Source organism: Heloderma suspectum, chromosome 5, assembly GCF_057233095.1.
Source record: "Heloderma suspectum isolate Gila_16-S chromosome 5, 16-S_ref, whole genome shotgun sequence".
NCBI classification, from domain to species: domain Eukaryota; kingdom Metazoa; phylum Chordata; class Lepidosauria; order Squamata; family Helodermatidae; genus Heloderma; species Heloderma suspectum.
In genome coordinates this window covers 20666152-20691760 of record NC_139462.1, presented here as the reverse complement: position 1 = coordinate 20691760, position 25609 = coordinate 20666152, and the positions used below count along the sequence as shown (strand labels likewise).

General features: G+C 46.5%; 1 protein-coding gene and 1 long non-coding RNA gene across 5 annotated transcripts in view; one reads left to right on the top strand and one right to left on the bottom strand.

Annotated features, from left to right (window-relative positions):
* LOC146343671 (placenta-specific gene 8 protein-like) overlaps nucleotides 1–20446 on the top strand; it is a 33495-nt gene extending 13049 nt beyond the window's left edge. For 2 of the 4 annotated variants that reach the window (XM_084855542.1, XM_084855541.1), the window contains 4 exons: nucleotides 8239–8376; nucleotides 10731–10855; nucleotides 11985–12093; nucleotides 18558–20446. In XM_084855542.1, the coding sequence (XP_084711668.1) occupies nucleotides 8268–8376; nucleotides 10731–10855; nucleotides 11985–12089 (339 nt within the window). In that variant the 5' untranslated portion in view covers nucleotides 8239–8267 and the 3' untranslated portion in view covers nucleotides 12090–12093; nucleotides 18558–20446. Of the gene's footprint in view, nucleotides 1–8238; nucleotides 8377–8533; nucleotides 8691–10730; nucleotides 10856–11984; nucleotides 12094–15316; nucleotides 15432–18557 lie in introns of those variants that run through there. The other 2 variants (XR_014791968.1, XM_084855543.1) reach the window with 2 other exon arrangements.
* On the bottom strand, nucleotides 14856–25314 carry LOC146343670 (uncharacterized). The gene is made up of 3 exons (XR_014791969.1): nucleotides 25140–25314; nucleotides 17051–17475; nucleotides 14856–15512 (listed from the first exon to the last, which is right to left on the bottom strand). It is a non-coding gene; the product is annotated as an uncharacterized LOC146343670 (long non-coding RNA).
* Between the last annotated feature and the right edge of the window lie 295 nt (nucleotides 25315–25609).

The window sequence follows — 25609 nt, the reverse complement described above, 5'->3', positions numbered from 1 at the left end:
GGGGTGGGTGGGGAGGCATAATTTCAGTTTTCTGCCTCAGTCACCAAGATGTCTTGAGCCAGTCTCTGTACAGACTTGTGTCACACATTACGCAGCAATTGTGTCTGTCACCGCTCTGTCAGTGTTCCTCAGAGAGGACAAGCAAAATGCTAATGACAGGTGTGGACTTTTATTTATTTACTGTACTTTCAAACCGCCCAATAACCACAATTCTCTGGGCGGTGTACAGTATATTAAAAACATACAGCACAAACATTGGAAAATAAAAATAGCACAGAATAAAACTAAGATAAAACCAGCAGCAAAGAATAAATCCATTACAACATTATAAAACCAAATTAAAACCTGCATCAGAAAAGAGTACTAAAAGCACTTAAAATGTTCTTAAAATGCCTAAGAAAATAAAAAATTCTTCACCTGGTGCCAGAAAGATAATACATTAGGCACCAGGTGAGCCTTTCTGGGGAGGGCATCCAATATGCAGGGTGTCACAAGTGAGCAGACCCTCTCTCTTGTAGCCACCTGCCTTGCCTCATTTGACAGGGGCACCTGGATGAGGGCCTCAGATGATGATCTTAATGTCTGAGTAGGTAAATATTGAAGATGTTCATTCTCGAACATGCAGTGGAAAGGTGTCAAGGAGTGGCAGCCAAATCAGAGCATATCCCCAAGGGCTTAGGAACACAGATTGACCCTTCACACATTCTGTGCTTGATGTGGAGGGAAACCAAGTGTAGTAGCAGAAAATAAATTCCCATATAAAGTGTAAAAGAAGCCAGAAGACCAAGTTGGATTATGTTGCTAGCAGACAGACACGCTGGACTTCCCACCCCCCCTAGTAAGCAACCTATAGAGAGGACAGAACAACATGCAATTAATGCTCAGTTTCGGTTTCAGTTTGGCGTCACAGCGATGAACTGAAACATTTTTAGCAGTGCAATGGAAATGGTTGGCTGGTGCTCTTTGCATGCTCTGCTACACTGAACAGCTTCACACCAGTAATGTGCAGACCGGAAAAGGTTCGGCTGCTCTAGGATTTGGTTATCAAATCAGATTTGTAGTCTCTGTGACATTTCAGCAGCAGATGTTTCACTTTCATGTTGTGAGAGTGCTGGCATCAGGCATGCTATAGGGGAACAGAAAGCTGGGTGTTTGGCAAAAGCTGTGGGAGAAGAAAAAGAACCATTTCACTGATGGTTCATTCTTGAAACATGAGCCATGTGCCCATCAGAACTGTGTCCCCCCACCAGGGAGCTAGCAGATGTAGGCGCTGGTTTTCTGGAGTCACCTCCCCCAGTGAGAGAAGAGACCTGACCCCAAGAGCCATTCAAGGTGCAACCCTTCTGTTCCCCCAGTCTCACGGGCAGGGCTGGCCCAAGACATGTTGCTTGCTGAGGTGAAGGACAAGATGATGCCCGCTCCCCATCCATGTGCAAAAGCTGCCAAGACTGACAGTTGAATCTTCCTTCAAGATTTCAATGGGACAGCATCCTCCACTTCCCCCAAGGACAGCAGGCTAGCTTAAGCAGGGCAGAGCAGGCCATGGGCACACACACAGCTCTGTATGCTCCCCGTCCCTCAGTATCTGCTGCTTGAGGTGGCTGTCTCACTCTGCCTAATGGTAGGGCTGGCCCTGCACACTGGATGCTCTGATGTCTGCATGCCCCATAAAGTTAGCATGATCAATAGACGGAAATTCAGACCTGCCTGCTGAGTAATATATTTAATCCCTCAATGCTTTAGCACGTCACAGCTTGTTGCCAAGGTAGTATGAACTATACCAACAACTGTGCCTGGGCAACATCACATGACACATGACATACTAAATTGGCATTGTAGGGATGTTTCATTGGCACTGCAGGCAGCTATAATGGTGCAGGTATTGACAAGCAGCCTGCTGGACAAACTTGAAAAATGCAATTGTAATGTGCAGAGGTTGTAATGTGCAATGTTTTTTGTGCTCATCCCAACATGAACTCTGTGAAATTAATCCCTGGCACATAGCTGCAAAGTAGTTTTCAAACTGGGAAATCTATGGATTCCATGGAGGCCAATCTGAGATTCCTCAATGAGATGATCCCACCACCATTGTGGTGGGCCCACCACTATCGAGCTTTCTCTGCAATGTAGAAGCAGGAGAGCATTGGGCATGTTGTAGGGTTCACTCTTAGTTCTCCTGGAATGACAGTGAAGCCCAACAGGCCTGGCCACTTTCCCCATAGGTGCTCTGGAATGTCCCCCAGAATCCTCTGCCACACACGGGTGGCATAGCAGATGCCCTGGGCCTCCTCAGCAGATGAATCAAAGTGGAAAGTATTCCCCAAGGCTTCAGCAAAGGAGATTGTTACCTTGTCGTGGTGCTGGAGCTTGAGCACCTCAATGATGTCATGAGCTAAACCGTGAAGGGACACCCAAGACGGGAAGGTCATGGCAGAGAGGTCAGACTAAATACAATCCCTGGGGAAGGAAACGGCAACCCACCCCAGTATTCTTGCCATGAAAACTAAATGGAACAGTACAACCAGAGATATGTCGGTATACCATTGGAAGATGGGACTCCCAGGTCGGAAGGTGGTCAAAATGCTACTGGGAGGAACAGAGGATAAGTTCAACTAGCCCCAGATTTGATGATGCAGCTAGCTCAAAGCTGAAAGGACGGCTAGCAGCCGATGGTGCTGGTGGTGAACGACGAATCCGATGTTCTAAAGATCAACACACCATAGGAACCTGGAATGTAAGATCTATGAGCCAGGGCAAATTGGATGTGGTTATTGGGGAGATGTCAAGATTAAATATAAACATTTTGGGTGTCAGTGAACTGAAATGGACTGGAATGGACCACTTCACATCAAATGACCACCAGATCTACTACTGTGGACAAGAGGACCACAGAAGAAATGGAGTAGCCTTCATAATTAATAATAAAGTGGCTAAAGCAGTGCTTGGATACAATCCAAAAAATGACAGAATTATCTCAATTTGAATTCAGGGTAAGCCATTTAACATCACAGTGATCCAAATATACACCCCAACCACAGATGCTGAAGAAGCAGAAGTAGATCAGTTCTATGAGGATCTGCAGCACCTACTGGATAGTACGCCAAAAAAAGATGTTATTTTCATTACAGGAGACTGGAATGCTAAGGTGGGTAGTCAAACGACACCTGGAATTACAGGCAAGCATGGTCTGAGAGAACAAAATGAAGCAGGACATAGGCTGATAAAATTTTGCCAAGACAACTCACTGTGCATAATAAACACTCTCTTCCAACAACCTAAGAGATGACTTTATACATGGCCTTCACCAGACGGTCAACACCGAAATCAGATTGACTACATCCTTTGTAGCCAAAGGTGGCAGGCATCTATGCAGTTGGTAAAAACAAGACCTGGAGCTGATTGTAGTTCAGATCACGAACTTCTTATTGCACAATTTAGAATCAGACTAAAGAGAATAGGGAAGACCCACAGATCAGTTAGATATGAGCTCACTAATATTCCTCATGAATATGCAGTGGAGGTGAAGAATAGATTTAAGGGACTAGTTTTAGTAGATAGGGTCCCGGAAGAACTATGGACAGAAGTTCGCAACATTGTTCAGGAGGCGGCAACAAAAAACGTCCCAAAGAAAAAGAAAACCAAGAAGGCAAGATGGCTGTCTGCTGAGACGCTGGAAGTAGCCCAAGAAAGAAGGAAAGCAAAAGGCAACAGTGATAGGGGGAGATATGCCCAATTAAATGCAAAATTCCAGAGGTTAGCCAGAAGAGATAAGGAATTATTTTTAAACAAGCAATGCGCGGAAGTAGAAGAAGAGAATAGAATAGGAAGGACAAGAGACCTCTTCCAGAAAATTAGAAACATCGGAGGTAAATTCCAGGCAAAAATGGGTATGATCAAAAACAAAGATGGCAAGGACCTAACAGAAGCAGAAGAGATCAAGAAAAGGTGGCAAGAATATACGGAAGATCTGTATAGGAAGGATAATAATATTGGGGATAGATTTGACGGTGTGGTCAGTGAGCTAGAGCCAGACATCCTGAAGAGTGAGGTTGAATGGGCCTTAAGAAGCATTGCTAATAACAAGGCAGCAGAAGATGGCGGTATCCCAGCTGAACTGTTTAAAATCTTGCAAGATGATGCTGTCAAGGTGATGCATGCCGTATGCCAGCAAATTTGGGAAACACAAGAATGGCCAACAGATTGGAAAAAATCAACTTATATCCCCATACCAAAAAAGGGAAGCACCAAAGAATGTTCAAACTATCGAACAGTGGCACTTATTTCACATGCCAGTAAGGTAATGCTCCAGATCTTGCAAGGTAGACTCCAGCAATTCAAGGAACGAGAACTAAAGCTGGGTTTAGAAAAGGCAGAGGAACTAGAGACTAAATGGCCAATATCCGCTGGATAATGGAGAAAGCCAGGGAGTTTCAGAAAAACATCTATTTCTGTTTTATTGACTATTCTAAAGCCTTTGACTGTGTGGATCATAACAAATTGTGGCAAGTTCTTGGTGGCATGGGGATACCAAGTCATCTTGTCTACCTCCTGAGGAATCTGTGTAACGACCAAGTAGCAACGGTAAGAACAGACCATGGAACAACAGACTGGTTTAAGATTGGGAAAGAAGTATGGCAGGGCTGTATACTCTCACCCTACCTATTCAACCTGTACACAGAACACAGCATGCGACGTGCTGGGCTTGATGAAGCCAAGGCTGGAGTTAAAATTGCTGGAAGAAACTTTAACAATCTCCGATATGCAGATGATACCACTTTGATGGCTGAAAGCAAGGAGGAGCTGAGGAACCTCATGATGAAGGTGAAAGAAAGTGCAAAAGCTGGGTTGCAGTTAAACCTCAACAAAACCAAGATGATGGCAACCAGCTTGATTGAGAACTGGCAAATAGAGGGAGAAAACGTGGAGGCAGTGACAGACTTTGTCTTTCTAGGTGCAAAGATTACTGCAGACACTGACTGCAGCCAGGAAATCAGAAGACGTTTACTTCTTGGGAGGAGAGCAATGACAAATCTTGATCAAATAGTGAAGAGCAGTGACATCATACCGGCAACAAAGGTCCGCATAGTTAAAGCAACGGTATTCCCCGTAGTAACCTATGGCTGCGAGAGCTGGACCATAAGGAAGGCTGAGTGAAGGAAGATAGATGCTTTTGAACTGTGGTGCTGGAGGAAAATTCTGAGAGTGCCTTGGACTGCAAGAAGATCAAACCAGTCCATACTCCAGGAAATAAAGCCAGACTGCTCACTTGAGGGAATGATATTAAAGGCAAAACTGAAGTACTTTGGCCACATAATGAGAAGACAGGATACCCTGGAGAAGATGCTGATGCTAGGGAAAGCGTAAGGCAAAAGGAAGAGGGGTCGACCAAGGGCAAGGTGGATGGATGATATTCTGGAGATGACGAACTCGACCTTGGGGGAGCTGGGGGTGGCGACGGCCGACAGGAAGCTCTGGCGTGGGCTGGTCCATGAAGTCACGAAGAGTCGGAAGCGACTGACTGAATAAACAACAACAAAAATAATCTTTGAAAACAAATAAGGCTGAGAGGTAGTGTCTTACTCAAGTGAGTCCATGGTAGAGGCCCATGGGGAGTGATTGTTATGCTAGTCCAGGGCTGGACAACTTCTGGCACTCTGGATGTTTTGGCCTACAACTCCCCTCAGCCCTAGCTGGCATAGACAATGCAGAGGGATGATGGGAGCTGTAGGCTAAAAGGGTAGCCATTGTGAGCTGGGTGCCAGGTCTACCTCTTTTACAGGGGACCATCCTTTATTTGAAGGTGTCCTCCACTTGAAGGGCTGTCCTGTCCCATTCCAATCTAAAGATAAAGAGCCATGAGGACTGTTGTCCATCCATGGTGAGCACCTGGACAGCAGGCTGAACAGGCTGGCACACAGCTCACCTGGTCACAGTCTTCCACACTATGGTGAGATGTACCACCTGGTGCCATATCGCTTCTAGGATTCTTTCCAAGATTGTTGGACTAGGCCTGGGTGGACAACCTCTGACCTGTGGTCCTAAACCAGGGTGGTGTACTTCGTATTAAAATTATAACCATTATTTCTAAATTTGCAGCTGTACCTATAAATTGGCATATGCAAACTTTATGCAAAATGTCATCCCCTTGCGTCTTCTTCTTTGGTGATTGATATGTGGCGACCATAGCCAAAACATCTGGAGGGGCATAGGTTGCCCATCCCTGTGCTAGTAGGTCAGTGCATCAAATCATTTTATCAGGCAACCCAAACCTCACAGTGCATGCGAAGTTAAAAGTCTTTCCCATCTCATCAAGGGAAAGTGCTTTCCAACCCTGAGTATCACAACAATAAAGGATGAAAACAAAGGGCCATCTGGACCAGCATCTTGTCCTCCATAATGGTCCAAACAGATGCCTCTGGAAAGCCCCAAAGCAGGTCATGGAGGTAATAACCACCCTTACCATTTGAACCCTCCACCCCCAACAGCTGATACACTGTGTCTGCACAGGGAGGTTCCATTTAGCCATCCTGACTAATAGCAATAAATCAGTTCTGCCTTGCCTGCACAACTTTCCTTTGTCTGTCCGGAACCTACCACCAATCTTGGGTGACCCTAAGTTCTAGTATTATGGGAGAGGGAATAAAAGTTCTACTTTGTCCGCACCATGTATAAAGCTTTATCACATCCTCTTTAATCACCTTAAAACTAAAGAACCCCAATTGCTTTATCCTTTCTTCATAGGGAAAGTGCTCCAATACCGTCATCATTTTGGTTGTTTTTTTTCTGCCCCTGTTCCAGCTTTACAGTATCCTTTTTGAGATGCCCTGATCAGACCAGACTTCTACATGCAATTCTAAATGTGACCACGCTGTAGATGTATAAAATATGATTACAGTACTGGCAGCTAATAAGTCCAAGCATGGAATTGGCCTTCCCCCCAGCCCCCCATCATGACACAATGTTTCACTGGGTTATGTGTCACAATCCCAAGATCTGGTTTGTCCTGGCTAGTCTCCAGCAGTTCAGACCACACCAGTATATGTGTGACATACACACACACCCTCCGCCCAATATGCATCACATCACATTTATTTCCATTGAACCTCATGTACCATTCTTTTGCCCATTCATCCCAGTTTGGAGAGATCCTCTTGGAGTCCTTTGCAGTCTACTTGGGGTTTTGCCATCCTGAATCATTGGGTGTCATCACCAAATTTGGAGACCTCTGTGGTCAACCCTGAATCCAGTTAATTTGAAGAAGTAAATATGGTATTGCTCCACTACAGATCCTTAGGAAACCCCATTGCTTATTTCTATGACAATGCTTTTATCCACCAACATGGAATTTTATTGGGGGAGGGAGGGTCTAGACGTCGTCATCTTCCAAAATGTAACCCCTTTTTTTACTGCTTCTTCAATCTTTTTTCTTACCGGAAAAAATTGATAAGGAGAGGCACAATGCCTTTTGATTTCTAGTGCTCAGAACCCTCCATCTAGAAACACTCCCATTCTCTGCTTTCTACTGTTTAAGCATTTACTAATCAAGAACAGCCATCCTCCTATCCCAGGACTGCTATTTGCAGGAGCATGTGGTGAAGGACATGATGCAAAACTTATTTATTTCCCAAATTTTATATACCACTTTCCACTCAGTTATCAAAGTGGTGAACATGGAATATCATTGCCAACAAAATACTATAAAACACAACAATAAAACTACACTATAGCAAATAAATACTAATCAGCAAGAAGACTACACACTCCGCTGTGCACTACAGACCATAGCTGGCTGCGTCATACCGCAGGGAATGCCTGTGTGAAGAGATCGGTCTTAAAAAGATGCCTTAGGATGCAATCCCATGCACATTTAGACAGAATAAAGCCCTATTACTCCCAGCATTCCCCAGCTAGCATACCCGGCTGGGGAATGCTGGGACTTGTAGGATTTCTTTCTGTTTAAACATGCATAGGATTGCACCCCTAAACATAAAACCTATGGGGGCCTCTCTAATGAACAGTGGTAATGTTCCAGAGGGTGGGTGCTGACACATAAACACTCTACTGCAAGTGTTCCTGAGGTGAACGTCAGGAGAGTGCGACACCATCAAATGTGGTCCTTCTGATGATCACAAACACAGGTCAAGGACATAAGGGGTAAGGAAATCCCTGAAGACCCCAAATGCAAAATCTAGTTGAATTTTTGAACATCGCTAACAGATGTATTTTTTCTCCTGCTAGACCATAACATATAACCACACTTGGAAACAATGGAAATGACAACTCAGCCTATTGTCTGTCAGCCGCAATCCCACACGTCCACACGGAGTTTTGAATGGCAGACTGAACTCTGCGACTGCGGCAGTGACTGCTGCATCTGTGAGTGAATTTGTAAGATCTGGGGCTTATGTTCTTGCAGGGCTTTGAATCTCCGCCACGGTTTGCTCTTCCTTTGAAACAGCAGCCCATTTCTCTGGTAAAAGCCAAAGTCTGTCAACATTCCATCACGCTCTAGCGCAAACAGGAAACCGAACCCAGGGTGGAGTCTGTGTCGATGGTTCTCAAATAGCGGGGTAAGCTTCCTCTGGGAGGATGAAGTGTAACACATATGGAGGGCAAGCATGAAGTTGCAGAGAAGGAGAGGATTCTGCACAGCAGACAAAGCCAGAGGAGCTACCTTCCCAGCAGTAAGGGTGTGTAACATTGCAGCTCGCACAAAATGCTGTGCTAAACTTGGAAGGTGCAGAAAGGCAATGAATGTGTTACAGCATCTGCCCACAAAAAGGAAAAGGCAAGAATGGCTCAAGAACAGGAAAATGGGAAGCCTTAAATGTACTTTATCAGATAGCATATGAGGCTGTGCAATCAGTTTGCCAGAAGGAAGTGGTTACATTGCCTCAGGACCTCATGCGTTTCCTCTTATGCCCCTCTTAGGGTTCTGCTTCTCTTTGCTTTTGCCTACAGCAGCCTTCCCCAACCTGGTGCTCTCCAGATGTTTTGGACTTCAATTCCCATCAGCCCTAGCCAGCAGGGTTGATGGTCAGGAATGCTGGGAGTTGTAGTCCAAAAAATCTGGAGGGTATCAAGTTGGGGAAAGCTTCCCTGCAGTGCGGGAGCCACTGCAACATGATGCGACCCCACACTGCAGAGCGTGCATGTGTCACATGACCATGTGGATGGGGGCCGATCTCATGGGTCTTGCCAGTGCAATAAATACTGTAAGAAATGCCTCTGTGGTCAGCCCCCTCCCATGAGGTTGTGGTTGTTCTCACATCCTGCCTTGTGCGAGTGTTCCACACTATAGCGGTTTCCATCCCACAGCACGTGCATGCAGAAGGGACCTCAGAGATGCTCTGTTCCACAACAGGCCTATTCTACTGCTGTTGCTGGAAAGGTGCCCTAATCCCAGTGGAGGCTGGTGGCTCCAACGTCGGTGGGGTGGTGACTCTGCTCCAGGTTTCAGTCAGAGCTCTAAAGGGGCAATCTGAGGTGCTTCAGCAGTACAGTGGCTTCAGCACTATGGACAGCTCCTTCAGAGTGCTGGCTGGTTCTGACTGAAACTTGGAGTGGATTTACTGCCCTGCTGACATTGGAGCCCCCAGCCTCTACCCTACAGCTCCTTGCACATGCAATGATGGTGGGCTGTTCACATGCAGCTCTGTTCAGTGCAAGGATTCTGTGCACTCATGTGCTGAAGAGGGATGGCTGCTGATGTGCTGTAGGCCTGCAGAGGGGCTTAGAAGGGGGGCAAGTTCAGAGCAGAGCAAGGCTTACCCTTAATGGTTGGAACAGGTCCCAGGGGCACCAGGGCAGGAATCTCTGAGGGCAAGCAATTAGTTGAAAGGGTCATAGGCAAGTATAAAGTCTGGGTCAGGCAGAAGCCACAAGCCAGAATAGCAAACAGAGAGGCCATCTTCAGAGCGATGGACAGTCCAGGGGAGAAAAGGGGACATGTGGTGAAGCAGAGGAGTTTCTAGAGTAATTTCTCCATCTGACAAATGGCTCAGATGCACCAAGGAACCACGCCTGAAGCAACAGTTATATAAAGTCAGCCAGGCCCCTTTGGGCTCCTCAGATCACTTGGTCCACCGGTCCTGATGAGCTGCAGTATCACTCTGGCCGTTATCGGGGTGGTGCTGCAGAGCAGCGAAGATCAGACTGCCAGCTTCCCCTGCCTGAGAGCCGCCTCCATGGTGCAGGGAGTAGGATACCAGGCACCTCGCCGGATCAGATGCAGCTTCAGTAGTGTCCCTCAGTAGACCCCTTTCCTTGTCCCCACAGAAGGGAATGACAGCCATTCAGTTATAGGGGAGAAAATGAAAGTGTTGCATCTGGGGACACTGTTGTGGTCTGGACCTCTATCTCTGAATCCAGATGGTCTGACTTCCCTTCCAAGGGATCTAAAGAAGGATGCAATGTCTGTCTATATACAGAGCATGAGGAGATGCACTGCACACAGCCTCTGACGGGACTGTGCAGCATCCAAATCCTCAAATTCCACTTGTCATGATAACGGGCATTTGGCTGTGTAATAACTGCAGGTTAGTAGTAAGAGAAAGATCCAGTTATGACTCAAGAGCAAGTGGCTGTGATGACTCAGAGTAACTTGAAATTATTGATTAATCTCAAGCCATTACAAAAGTTGACCACTTCTCTAAAACTAAACCATGGAGCTTCGGTGGGTGCTTGAATTTTGAAAGAAAAATGGCAAACTGTGCCTGATCTCTCTCTAGGCCTGTGTGGAACATTCTGCTTCTGCTGCCTGGGATGCAAAATTGCCAAGGACATGGATGAATGCTGCTGCTGTGGCCCCAGTGTGGCCATGAGGACTCGCTACCGGACTCTGTACCGGATACCAGTAAGTTATTTGATCATCCTTTCATGTCAGTTTCTCACGGAGCGCCACAAACAGCCTCTTGATACAACAGGGCACTTCTTTAAGAAAACAGTTCCTGCTCTGTTTTGATGGATGTTGACAGGGCCAGATGAGTCATTATGCCAAGTATGTTACAGACCAGGCATGGCCAACTGGTAGCCCATGGGCCAAAGTGTACTAAAGACCCTGAAGGAGTGGGCTGGGCAGCATAATGAACTTCTAATCCTGGTCCAGTGTCTGGAGAACAGAATGGCCTCTAAGTCAGGGCCACCCGGAGGGTTTACAGGGCCTGGGACAAAAATGATGTTGGGGACTCTGCCAGTGTACCCTTACAACAGGAGTGGGGAACCTCTGGCTCACAGGCCAAATATGGCCATGGAGGTTCCCCAGCTGCCCTGCAGAGGTTTCCTCCAAAGCCCTGCCCACTCTAGAGAAAGGCAGCCTTTCTCTACTACTGGAAGAGGAAACCCTGCTCTGATCACCACCTACTGATCCTGTTGGCCCTGCTTGTAGGGGATGATGGTTGTTGCAGTTTAACACACCTGGAAGGCACCAGGTTGATGAACACTAGTTTAAGCAGAATGGGACCTTTGTAAGAGAGCTACCCACTCGGCTTGAAATATGTTTTGAAATGCCCAGTCCCTGCTCTACATTCAACCAGCTGGGTGGTTTTCTACACATTGGCCCGCTCCCTGCCGTACACACGTGTGCAAGGTGCTTCACCAAACATGGCAGCTTTCAAGGTCTTTCAGAGCATGCAGTCCATGGTGTTCACCTGGGCGATAGTGTCTGGGCCACCTGGGTGGTTTTGAACCTGTTTCACCAGTGTCCCCCCGCCCCACTTCTCCAAGTTTAATGAGGCCAGCATGGATGGTGCCCTTTACACAACTGGTTCCCAGCTTTGGGCAATGGGGTGTCGCAGGGAAACAGCACCAACCATGTCTGGGGAAACTTCCACACAACAATACCCAAGCGAGGAGTACAGAAATCCCTCCAGAGCACACCTCCAGTTTAAGGTCTCTCTTCCATTGGAAAAATATCATTCCAAAAAAACTGCAACTGAGTCGACATGAAGGCCTGTGACACTCTGCGTTTTTGCACTCTACTGCAGGGATCCATCTGCTCAGATTGCCTCACTGTCACCTGTTGTGCTCCCTGTAATCTCTGCCAGCTCAAGAGAGACATCAACAGAAGAAAAGAATTAGGGATCTTCTAGAAAGGTTTGTGATTATCTACGTACTACTTAGGGGCAGGGATTGGAGGGTGGATGGAGACGAGGCATAAAGGAATTATTTTTCAGTGCAATCTCTGTCATTCATCAGTACAATGATCAGGGGGCAGGATAGGCTTAAGGAGGGACAGATCCACCATCAGCTTCCCGGAGCCCTAAACTTCCTTGTTCAGGCAGTTATCTGCCCTACGTCTTCCGTAGTGAAGATAGACCCACTGCATTAATGCAGCTTCTCTGCAATTTCCTCCTCCTTTAGTGGTCTTTTAACTCCCTGTCATCCAACAGTTGAACTGCCTCCCTAGCTGGCTTCCTGCTCCTGATATTGAGAGAGAGAGAGAGAAATATTATTGGCCTTAATGTTACTAGCGAATAGCGATATACACCTCAAAATCCTTTTTTGCATTCCTTCTTGTCTACTTTTTTGGGCACAGTCCTATGGATTGCTCCCTCACTGCTTAGAAGTCCCTGAACACAGAGGCTTGTGAGATTCCTATTTTGTGCCGGGTTGAAACCAGCAGGGTAGAAAGTGCGGCAGAAACTATCTTTGCCTCCTGTCCTCTGATCTCCTTTATTTTCGCTAGATATGCTTTTCAGCTAGCATGGGCACTTCGGAAGGAGAGGGAAGGAGGCTGGAGAAGGCTCAGGATAAACTGTATCCTGGCCTCTCTGGTCTCTTCTCATCCCTGCCCACTGGAATGCCTCTTTCCCCTGGACAAATTTTCTGACCCTGGAGAGGCAGCCAGAGTAGTACTCTCCACACCAGCTGTGAGGGGACAGGATCAGGGGTCGGCTCTCCGACTCCCTCTCCCAAGGTTGGAGCACTGTCTCCGACCTAGAAAGGGATTTTCCAAGTCATCCTATGGTCCCTGGGACTCTCACACAGGGACCATAGGATTGCTCTCGTAGTTTTCCTTTTTGTCCTCCTCATTTGGGCAAGGCTTCTATTTTCTGAAGGAAGTCTTCTTTTCTCTAATCCCTTGATACTGCTTGTTAACCATGCTGGTGACCTCATGGACTTGCTGGTACCTTTCCTGACCTCCAGTATACATTCTAGCTGAGCTTCTGTTACTGTGCTTTTGAGTAACCCCCAAGAATTGTAGAAAGATTTGACAGTCTTAACTTTCTCTTTCAACTTCCTTTTTACCAATCCCATTTTGAGGGAGGTTTCCTCTTTCGAAATCAAATGCGACTGTTGCCTTTCCTTGGCAATTTTCTACTTATACATACATTAAATTTGATGACACTGTTGTCACTATTCCCAATAAGTTCAACAACACTCAAGTCTCACTTGGTCCTGGACGGCACCAGTTAGGATTAGATACCATAATGACCAACTATTCTAGGACACAGTCATTTAGGGTATCTAGAAATTTTACCTCCCTGTTGTGAATAGAACATGCATTTATCCACTCTATGTGAGAGTAATTTAAGCCACCCATTACTACAACACTTCCTCTTTTGAATACTTCCCTGATTTCATTCTCCATATCAAGGTTATCTTGAGCATTTTGGTCAAGGAGATGATAGTATGTCATCTGTACTAAATTACTTTTGGGGCCTGGTATTGTCACCCACAGCGATTCAGTGGAGAATTCTCCCCCCTTTTGAGGTCCTAGTGTATTTGACATTATGCCCTCTTTAACATAAGGAGTGACACCCCACCCCACCCCAGTACACCCTTCTCTGTTCTTCCTATAGAGTTTGTATCCAGAGATGACCATATCCGACTGGTTCTCTCCATTCCACCAGTGTTCTGTTATGCCCACTATATCTATGTTCTCTTTTAACACCAAGCACCCCAACTCCCCCATTTTGACTTGGAGGCTTCTAGTGTTAGCACAGAAACACCAATACATGGTGTCCCTCTCCAGATGTCTCTAGTGTGTGCATTTTCCTCTGTGACCTTTTGGTCTCTTTGGCTATCATGTTCTACCATATGCTTGTGGCCCATTTCCACTTTTCCCCATTTGGGCAATCAGTTTTCATCCTCATCCCCTATGGATGATTCAACCCAAACTGGATGCTTCTGTCATCATTCCCTCCCAAAGGTGCTCTGACATCTTTTTGCTGCTAAGCATTGGCAGTCTGATCCCATTCTGGTCCAAGTGGAGCCCATCCCCCTTTGTACAGTTTGTCCCAAAATGTTCCCCAGTACTTAACAAAGCTAAACCCCTCCTCCGCATTTCACCATGACATGGATGCATTGAGACCCCTCAGTTTCATCTGTCTAGCTGGCCCTGCATTTGGAACAGGTAAGAACATAAGAAGACCTATGCTGAATCAGACCAAGGGTCCATCTAATCCAGCATTCAATTAACACAGCAGCCAACCAGCTGCCCACAAAAACCCACAAGCAGGACATGAGTGCAACAGCACCCTCCCACCCAGGTTACCCATAAATTGATGTACATAGGCATATTGCCTCTGATACTGGAGGTAGCATAGAGTCATCAGAACTAATAACCATTGATAGCCTTCTCCTCCAGGAATTTGTCCAATCCCCTTTTAAAACCATCCAAATTGGTGGCCATCATGACATCTTGTGGTAGAGAATTCCATAGTTTAACTATGCACTGTATGAAGAAGTACTTCCTTTTATCTGTCCTGAATCTCCTGACAATCAGCTTCATGGGAAGACCCTGGGTTCCAGTACTATAAGAGAGGAAGAAAAATGTCTCCCTATCCACATTCTCCACACCATGCATGATTTCGTACACTTCTATCATGTCTCCCATTACCTTCCTTTTTTTCCAATCCAAACAAGCCCAGCTGTTGTAACCTTTCCTCATAGGGGAGGTGCTCCAGCTTCTTGATCGTTTTAGTTGCATTCTAGTTCAGAGAAAGCTACCTTGGAAGTCCTGGCTTTCAACCTCCTACATAGTAACCTAAATGTGGCTTCTGGCACCTCACAACCACATTTCCCTATGCCACTGGTGCCGACATGCACCATGACCACTGACTCCCCACCCCCCAGTGTTATCTGCCAAGCTGTCTCACATGATGATGTGTGATATCCACAGCCTTCACACCAGGCAAGTCACCATGTGGTCTACACACTCATATGTCTGTAACGACTGAATTGCCCAGTACCAGGAGACTACCCCCCAGAGGCATATCCTTGATGTGAGGTTATATCAGTTCATCCCCCAAATAATGGCTCCCTTCAAAGGGGTCATTTCCCTTTTCCTTGAATCACCCTCTCCTTCCCCTAGGCCCTCATTCTCTGTGACAGCAGAAGGGCCATCACCCTGGGAGCGGCGTGCCCCCATCGCATCTCCAAAGGCCTCATCCACAGACCTCTCTGCGTCAGCTTCTCAGCTTCTCCAGGTCAGCAACCTTGTCTTCAAGGGAATGAACTTGTTCCCCGAGGGTCAGGATATTATTGCTGTCAGCACACAGCCACAACGCCTGTCCAGAAGGAAGATAATCGTACATGTGACACTTCTCAGACACTTCTGCTTTTTCCCATAAAGACTTACTAGAAATCATAAAATAGGCAATACAATAAGATTAAGGGGATTGGGGATACAAGCCGTTAAGATGTATTTTGACATTTCAGTAAGACATAAGACATTAGCATCCATTCCAGGGGCATTGCTAGGCCTGGGCCCATGGGTCACTAGCCCCAAATCTGCTTCACAGAGCCCTACGTGTCCATTGGTGCCTGCCAATAGAGGGATTTTTCTCAGTGGAGGGAGCAATCCTATGGCCGCTAGTCAGTGGCTAGATGGCCGTAGGATATCTTGTTTTCCGGGAACCGACCCCCCACTTCCGTGCTGCCTCAGAGGCAGTGCAGAACAGCCCCATCCTCCACGCTCACAAGAGGAGTGCGAAGCACCTGAAAGGGGGTGTGTCTGGGGGCATCCTGGGGCAGGGAGGGTGGAAATGTCTGTATGACACATCCAATGTGTCGTACAGCAGCCTCCTCCCCCGCTCCCCCCCCCCCCCGCGCAGCTAGACAGCCGAAATCGGCTGTCTAGCAGAAAATGCAGAGCGGCTGAAGCACGGAGGGAATGATCCCCTCCATGCTTCTCCTGCCCTGCATTGGATAGGCGGTCACCTCCAAGTTCGGCTATCTGAACAGGATTGTGCGCTTAAGTGGGGGATTGAAGCTGGGGGGAGGGTTGACTTTCCCCTCCCCACATGCTGCAACCTCCACCCCCAAATATCTTCCCTTGCATGGTAATTATATTGGGGGGGACTTTTTCCATTGGTTAGGGGTGATCTGGGCCATGGTGCAAATTAACTCAAGGATTTATTTTATTTGAGATGATTTGGATGAGAAATTAAATGGCTGACATTGCCATCTGTAAAATTTAAATAAATCCTCATCATTATTTCTAAACGTGCATATATAAGATATAAGAACATAAGAAGAGCCCTGCTGGATCAGACCAAGGGTCCATCCAGTCCAGCATTCCGTTCACACAGTGGCCAACCAGCTGTCGACCAGGAACCCACAAGCAGGGCATGAGTGCAACAGCACCCTCCCGCCCATGTTCCCCAGCAACTGGTGTACATAGGCTCACTGCCTCTGGTACTGGAGGTCGCACATAGCTGTCAAGACCAGCAGCCATTGATAGCCTTTTCCTCCAGGAATTTGTCCAACCCCCTTTAAAGCCATCCAAACTGGTGGCCATCACTACAACCTGTGGTAGCGAATTCCATAGTTTAACTATATGCTGTGTGAAGAAGAACTTCCTTTGATCTGTTCTAAATCTCCCACCAATCAGCTTCATGGGATGATCCCAGGTTCTATTATAACCCAGTATAATATATAAACAAGCATATGTCCCAAATCTTTTAACTGCCTAGCACACCCCTGACCCAGTCTCTCTCCCCAAAGTATACCAGCATCTGTAGTTCTGCGAAGCAGGCTAGAAAGCTCTAAGAAAAAAAGAATCTGAAAAAAAAAAAAAGAATTCTCACAGCACCATCATGCTCACCTATGATTCAACCAGTCCTGGGATGAATGGCTGTTCTTCCTAGCACTGGCCAAGTGCCTTCGCACAGTGCTTCCACCCCCATGGAGATGATGTCTGCTGCCCAAAGCCAGGGATTTGGCTGGTGCACAGTGGAAAACATCCTTTTAAAAGCCCATGGGCTTCCTCCCTGCAAATCCCTCTCCTTCCTGCACTGAGATCAACTCAGACTAGAAGGCTTGGCTTCCTAGCAAACCTGAACCCTGGAACCTCTTCTTTTAAATATTAGCCTTTTGCAGGCCCCATTCTCACTGGGCAAAGGGATTGCGCTTCTTCACTTTTCCTTTTATTTTTCCCTTCCTTCTTTTTTTCATCGTGCTCCTCTGTGGCACTCAGAAGGAGATACAGCAGCTCCAGCACTGACAGGCAGGTTCTGTCTGTCCGTCCATCTGTCCAATCAGCCAGAAGGAGCCCCAGAATCAAATCCATGCAAGGAAAGAGCAGAGAAGGGAAGGAGAAGGAGGACAAAAATGGGGGTGGGGTGGGGAGCGAAAGTGAGGGGAAATGTTTCAAAACATGTTCTACAGCTTTAAAACCATTCTCACCAGTAAGACTTATAACGATGCTAGATAGGAACAGACATGACTTGGTAGCACAGGGAAACCGCAATCACTGAAAGAATCATCATAAAAGTAGGGATGGGAGAACCAGCGTTTTTTCAGCTTGCCTAAATTCTCTGAAAATCACTTCAAGGGCATCTCTATACCAGCCTAAAATCCTGCATTTAAAATGGGGCTTTCTGCTCCTGTTTTAAATGCAGGGTCACAATGACTCCCTTTTTCACCCGCTTCCTTTTCCCGCTCCCCTTTCCCCCTCCTTCTCCCCATATCTGAGTCTTCCATTATCTTTCATTGATCTCTTTCCTCTTCTTGCTTCTTTTTCTCTTTTCATGGAGGGAACTCAGGCGGAACACAACGGGGTAATTTGATAGCTCATTATCTGCGATCCATTTAAAAATGTAACAAAGGGCATTTAGTGCAAGAGGCACCTTGAATGATCACGGCATCATGTAAAGAGCCTGCAAACCTCTGTGAAAGAGCCATCTCAATCGCAGGATAAAAGTTCTGTGTGAAGGAGCCCCAAAGCTCATCTCGGCTCGCCCCATTTTAATTTTCAATCTGTTTTTTGGCTTGTTTGAATGGGAAAAGATCACTTCAGCAGTTAATGATGGACTGCACTGCAGTGTTCTCCAGTTTCAACAGCCATTACAGGCAGCCACATTAGCAGAGCCTCCATTCTGCAAGGAGAAAGACCCTTCCGCCCACCCAGCCCCATAACTGTGCTAGAAAAACAAGGAAATTGCTGCACCAGTGCTTGTTCTTCCCGTTCTCTGTGGCGGCAGATGCTCTCGCCTGCAGCGGAGAGGAGGAAGAACAGGGAAAAGCCACTGATTGCTTAAGGGCTTAATGCTGTACCTTGTGACTTGTCACCCAGCTAGCAGTCTTACATGACTTTTATTTTTCCATTTCAGGTGTTCCTGTTTCCCTGAACGTGGTGCATTCATACACTTGGTGCTGAGCTTCCCAGTAGGCTGCATTACAGTATTTAGAGCTAGGTAGCAAAACAACGGGAGGGGGGGGGGGAAATCCAACCTAGCTAGTTTTTGGGTGGGGGGCTAGTTGCCAGAATCTGTGTCTGGTTGCCAGAATACTTTGCATAAAGACAGAATTTGTTGAACAAAAGTCTGCTAAAGCACCAGCAGCAGCCCTGCCAGAGGCAACTGGTTAGATTTAGAACAGAAGAAATGCCCTGCTGGATCAGGCCAGGGTCCACCCAGTCCAGCATTCTGTTTCCACAGTGGCCAACTAGGTGCTCCTGGGAAGCCCACAAGCAGTCCATGTGGACCATAGCCCTCTCCAACTGTTGTTCCTGGGCAACTGGTATTTAGAGGCAAGTTGCCTCTGATCCTGGAGGTAGCATACAGCCATCATAACTAGCAGCCCTTCATAGCTGTGTCTCCATGAGTTACACTGCCTTTCGGAGCAGACAATACTGCACTAGATGGACAAATGGTCTGACTTTCCATAAGGCACCATCCTGAGTACAGTGAGACACACATCACAAGTGCCCAGGAGCTGGATCCATCACCCAGTCCACTGCATTTGCTGTGGAGATGAGGGGCTTCTGCCTGGCATGCCACTCTGTAAAGCAGGAGTGGGTAACTTCAGGGGGCCCAGGGACCACTTTCCACCGCCGGAATCCCCTCCCTGCAGGCCACACTCTTGCAGCTGCTGCAGCAGCAAACTGCTACAGAGGCTTAAAGGGCTTGAAAAGAAGCTAAACGTTTAAGCCTCCATAGTGGTTTGCCTCTGAAATTTGGCAACGAACTTCCCCCTTCTTTTTGCCAGCAGCCTGCAGGCTGCGCAGCTCAGAGGACTGGGGGAGGGAGTTCACCTGCGGCCAGCGGGTTGCATGTTGCCCACCCCTGCTGTAAAGCATCTGGGAGGATTTGGAATCTTCTAGAAGAGTTTTTATAATTAGCACAGTTCTCTCCGTTCTTTGTTACTGTTCTAATAAACAAATGCTTTAAATGCTAGACTGTTATTTGGCAACGTCTGACTTCTCTAATCCAGTCTGGGAGCATGAAGGATCTCCAATGCAATACCAGCTGCCCGGCAGAATACGTGCAGTTTTGCATGGAGGCGCTCCATGGGACCAGGCCAGTGCACAAATGAAGGAGCTTACAAATATTCTTAGCGCAAATGTTTTAGTGGCCAGCAGCCTCCACATGAAAAATAAACCAAATCTAAAGTAGATCTCCAAGCAGAAGTGCCTCTACTTTCATTCTGAATCCTGCATGCTAACTGGCACATTCTTTTTGACATGGTCTTCATTTTCCTATAAATCAGCTGTTTGTTAGCAATGGCCACAAGGAAAAGGAATTGTAGTGAATGTCACTGTTTTTTCTGCTTCTTCATTTCCCCTCATTATATCAAAGGGGCTTAACTGGTACAGGCATCAAACAGCAACAGTAACAATGAGTCCCTGAATCTGTGAAGACGCAAATAACTTTTATAGCTATGCAGATTTACTCTGTTTTCCTCTAGATTTTTGCTTAGCTGCATGGACAGGTGTTTGCCCAAATTAGCATGAATGGCTTTTGATGGCGGTTGGCAACTAGCTACTGAACATGTCACACCAGATTGGGCTGGAGCTAAAGAGAATGAGAAAGTCTGAATTTATCCATGATCCAACAAATCAATTCTGAATTTTGCAGCTCAGTGTAAAGAAGGAGCCTTGGCAGGTTCCAAGGACATGCATTTGACTTTGGTGAACTGATGCCACTTGATACTGTCTCAGTACTGGCCTAATCCCACATGTTCAACTTTCATGTTTGTAAATAAACCAATATTTCAAAAACACTCGAAAATCATGTAATGCATCTGGAGAATCTTCACCCTCTGACACCCCAGAGATCCTTGGTCTAGTAACCTAAATTAGCTGGCGGCCTAGTAATTCCACTTTTAATGCTGGGGCCAAATCCACCTTCACACAATAAATTAGTAGGGCTAGAACCATCTGTTGAACAGAACAATAAAAACTCCTAGTAACTAGGAGTGGTCACTTCAGTTTACAGAGCTCTTTGGGCAACACAGATATAACCCTACCAGCTTCCAGTTTCTACCCATATAGCTCCCCTAATGGATTAACAGTCTTTCTGGTAAAGTCTAGAAACAGGTTTATCTCCTCACTGAAATGTGACCAGATGCAAAAGAGGGAGGGCTCCTGCACCTTTAATAGTTGTGTCAAAGAGGGTGTTACCAGTCCAAAGGTACTGCGCAGCTATTCCCTCTTTCCCTCCCTAATGGTGGGAAAACATGGGAGGGTTGTAAATGGAAGATGACATTGGTTGGACTTCCCCCCCCCCAACCCCCAGTACAAATTCTGTGTTTGAGGCAGGGTGATTGCACTATAAAGGCCTTATCTGGAAGCACCTTAAGACAAGGGAGATCTATGTAACAGCTACATGTCACCACACATCTATATAATGGAGACAGTCTAGACTAGGGGTCCCCAACCCCCGGGCCGCGGACCAGTACCGGTCCGTGGCTTGTCAGCAACCGGGCCGCAGGGGTGTGCGAAACCCCCTCACCTTGGGTCCGCAGGGGTCCACAGTGGGGGGGTGGCTAACGCTGAATCCTCACCGGCTTGCAAGCGTTGTGGGGTGGGGTGGAAAATATTAGAATGGCCACAGCCAAGCATCTGGATTCTGAGATGCAGGACATACTTTTAAGATCAGACTTGGCCGAGTATGAAAAGGTCAAGCTTTACAATGGCATTCTTCAGAGGTTTTTAACCCTGCCCAGACAGGATGAATCGGGGAAAAAACAAATTGAATCTCTTGTCCCCCCTTTTTCACCCATACCACCGCAGGAATCCAGTCCTCATAGATCAGTTCCTGTAGCCCGCCTTCTTCAAAGCCGCTTTCTGGCTCCAAACACTCAAAATCCCCAGGTCCCAGTTTCTTACAGGCGGGGGCCTCTAAAATCTTCCGGCACACCAAAGAGCTGCCTGTCGATCACCAACCTGGTCAGCGTTTCCTAAACCTCACTAGCGTCTTCGATGTTTATGGCTGGCTCAGCCACAGACACCGCCCGTTTACTTTGCTGGGTTGTGTCCATACAGTCTTCCTTCAACTCTCTGCAGGCTGCAGGCTCATAGTGGTGCTGTCTCTGGAGGACTCCATGCCTTCGCAGAAACAAAGGCTTCGCAACAGCCCCAGGAAAGGAGCTCCTGTAACCCCACGGCCCCAGGGCGTGGCGTTTGGTAAGGACGTGGAGGTCAAGGGTAGGCTGGCCAATGAGTCAGCATCTGGAGGGTGCTAAACACATTCCTATTGGTCAGGGGTAGTGGACGGAGTGCGTAGAGGTGTCACATTCCACCCCAAAGCTAACCCTTCGGGTTACACACAAAATGGTCGCTCATATGCAAAATAACATCCTGGGGTGCTGGGGAGGGGGTCTAGGAGGTCCCTGGGATCTTATGCAGAAGATTTCTTGCATGTGAAAAATGTTCAGGAGTAAAAGCTTAGGGACTGATCAGGGCCAGCCCAGCATTAGGCAGAGTGAGGCAGCCACCTCAGGCAGCAGATGCGGAGGGGTGGGTAGTGGACAAAGCTGTGTGTGCCACAGAGCCTGCCCTACATCCCCTAAGTTAGCCTGATGCCTTCAGGTGCAGTGGAAGATGCCGTCCTATTGCCAGTGTTGAGGTAATATACAACAGCCAGTCTGGTCAGCTTTTGTGCATGGAATGGAGGAAAGCGCCATCTTGTCTTTCACTTCAGGCAGCAAAATGTCATGGGCTGCTGAACCAGGATACTATTTGTAGGCCATTTAACTTAATAGACCCATACATGACCATACAGCCACCCATTTTAATAGGGCTGCCTCTGGATGGGGGGTCTGAGACCCTCGCCAGTAGTCACGTACTTTAGATTTGGCCATCTGTATTCTGGGACTGTGAGCTTAGCCCTGGCTTGACTATGTAATTAAGGCTGCAGAAAGGGGGTCACGTTCATCTGCTGTGTCACTACGCTTGGGAACTTCTGCCACTGCCATGCAACGTCAGGAATAGGTCCTGTGCGGCCACCCTTAAAAGTGCAATTTCTCACTTTACATTGGTGTGTTCCTGAAGCTTCATCCAGAGAACACATTGTTCGTTTTCAGAAAGGTGGACCAATAATACAACAGTATCTAAGAGACCGCCATCTTCTGTATAGGCTGCCCCAGTCTTTATGCTTGCGGGATGGGGGGAGGCCTTGCTTACTGTACCATAGCCTACTGATGTTCCCTTGCTTGTGGTGTGGAGGAGGGCCTTCTCCATTGCAGCGCCCACCATGTGCAATGATTTCCCCACTGAGAGCAGCTGCACTCCTAGTGTGGAGCGTTTCCACCAGCAACTGAAAGCACACTTGTTTGCTCAGGATTTTTCCTGACAGTTAGCATTGCCAGCTACTCCTGGTGACCTTAATGAAAAGTCTGTTGTTTTATCATTGTTTCATTGAGTGCTTCCACTGTATTTTTTATTTCTAGTTTTATGAACTGCTTTGAGATTTTAAAAAATGAGAAGCAGTATAACTGGGCCCTTTCTCCCTCAACTGCCACCAGAAAGGTTTCTGAGGGACATCTTTTCCTGAGGGGATGGGAGAAGACTCACATTAGGCTCAAACTCAAAAGAAGAGAAACTGCAGAAGACTGGAAAGAAAAGAGGAACAGGCCAACCCAGAAGGGCAATAAATGCAGTGCTAACCTGAGTTCAACTGATATATTCCCATCCATCTGGGCAACCGAATCAAGCATCCCCATCATGGTTTCCCACCTGCCTCCCCACTCCCAGTCCCTTTCCTTGTGTCTCATGTGAGCCTGAAGGCAAGGACTGTCTGATCATTGATTGTTTTAAGCTCCTCTGGGAGTCTTTTGACTGAAGAGCAGGAGTGAAATGCTTCGAATAGATAAATAATAAATATAAATATTTTCTGAAATAGATAGATAGACAGTCAGACCGAGCATAGACACCTAGCTTTGTAACTACAGCATCCCACAGGTTATTGGAAGGTAGTTTCTCCCTCCAACAAGCCATGCCGCCCCAGTTCAGACAGCACGACAAGGGGGACCTGGGTGGTGATTATAGAAATTGTGCCTGGCCTGTGCTGTGATTTAAATAAGCCACTCCGGCTCACATAAGCCACGGTGGCTTATTTTGATCACATCAACCAGGTCTGTGTGGTCAAATGTTAATGAGAAGCACACGTTTCGCAAAGCTCCGCAGGATATTTTGAACATTTCCATGTTAATATGCAGCTATGTTTGCAGCCATTTTAATGGGTATTTTATTTTTCCCTACACATGGCTTCAACTTGGAATTGGAAAGATGTAATGTCGGATGTACAAAGAAAACAAAGCATTTCTTCCCACACAACACACAATTAAGCTGTGGAATTATACATATTAAAACATTAGATGTTATTTCATTTATTATTGTACTTTTGCTGCCACGGGGAGGGAGAGGTGTGTGTGATTTTCTGCCTCAAGGGCCAAAATAACCCAGCTGGCCTTGTCACTAGCACCTCGAATTGGGGAGGAGTGCCATTTGTTGCTCCACCTCAGGCAGCAAAATGTCTTGCGCTGGCTCTGCTAACATCCTCTACCTCACCTTAAAATCTACGTAGAATACATGCTGGATTTGCTTTGCAGCATGGAATTTTGCAATATAACTGCCATTGTGATCTTCATATTCCACAGTTTCTCAACTTAACCGTTATCTTGGCTTGTCATAATGATAAGTCATGCCATGTTTCCGGGCATTCATTTCACTCAGAGAGCTGTGGATACACCCTTTGCAGAGCGACAATTAAATCAGCTCTCTGTAGTCTTTCCAAACATAGCATACAGATTTTCTCAGCATAATGCTGTCATTCTCCAAGCTACTGTGCATGGGCCTTTATACTCATTATTTGCTCTCTGCTATTTGCTTTTAGAAAGTTACTTTCTCCACACTGTGGCTTCTACATATGTACATATGTAACTGCTGCAGAAATAGACACTTTCTGAGCCATGTTCACATGTGATGGTGTGCTACAACTTCCACTTAGCATGCATCTGACATTTTAGAGGGTTCAAAGCATCTCACATATTGTTGGATCCAGACTAAAGGTTCAATCCTATTTAGGATTTATGCATGTTTAGACAAAAAAAAAAAAAGGCCTTCCAGCATGCCCCAGCCAGCAACCCTGTAAGAGTTTCAGAATTGTTTCTCTCATATTGTCGATGGGAAGGACTGAGGTGGAGAGTTATATAAATAAATAACTTTACTTACTTACTATATGTCTATAAAGCCACCATTGTTGTCTGGGCAGTTTACAACATAAAATGGTAACATAACATTTAGAAACACAGTATCATTAACTAATAATTGGGGCATAACAGTTTCCAGTATAAACATTTCCAAAGAGAGTGAAAACAGATAACTAATAAATATATAGTACATACAATGGTTCAAAACTCTAAATACATAGAGTTTTAGGGCTTTTCTACATGAGGCTTTTAACCCATACCTTTAATGAGCCTTCTGCTTCCAGATTCTTTGGGGGATTAAGATCAGCTCCTTTACACGCTTCCCCCCCCGGGGGGGTGTCTTTCTCTGCCTTTCTATATGTGCCATTACGTGAGCACTAGGTGGAGCTGTGGTATAGTGGAATTGTGCAAATACACGAGGCTCCTATATCACCACTGAGAAAAATAATGGATTTTCTTCGTTAGGAGGAAAAAAAAAGTGATAATGGTTGCAAAGCATAGAAGAGGCTCTGGAAGATGATGATTTTGTGTAAAGGTATCATGATATCCTGATGAGCAAACTAGCTCAAAGTGGGCTAGATGAAACAACGATCCAGTGGATCCACAGTTGGCTACAGAATCGGACTCAAAGAGTGCTTATCAATGGGACCTGGGGAGAGGTAACAAGTGGGGTACCACAGGGCTCAGTCCTGGGCCCAGTACTCTTCAACATTTTTATTAATGACTTGGA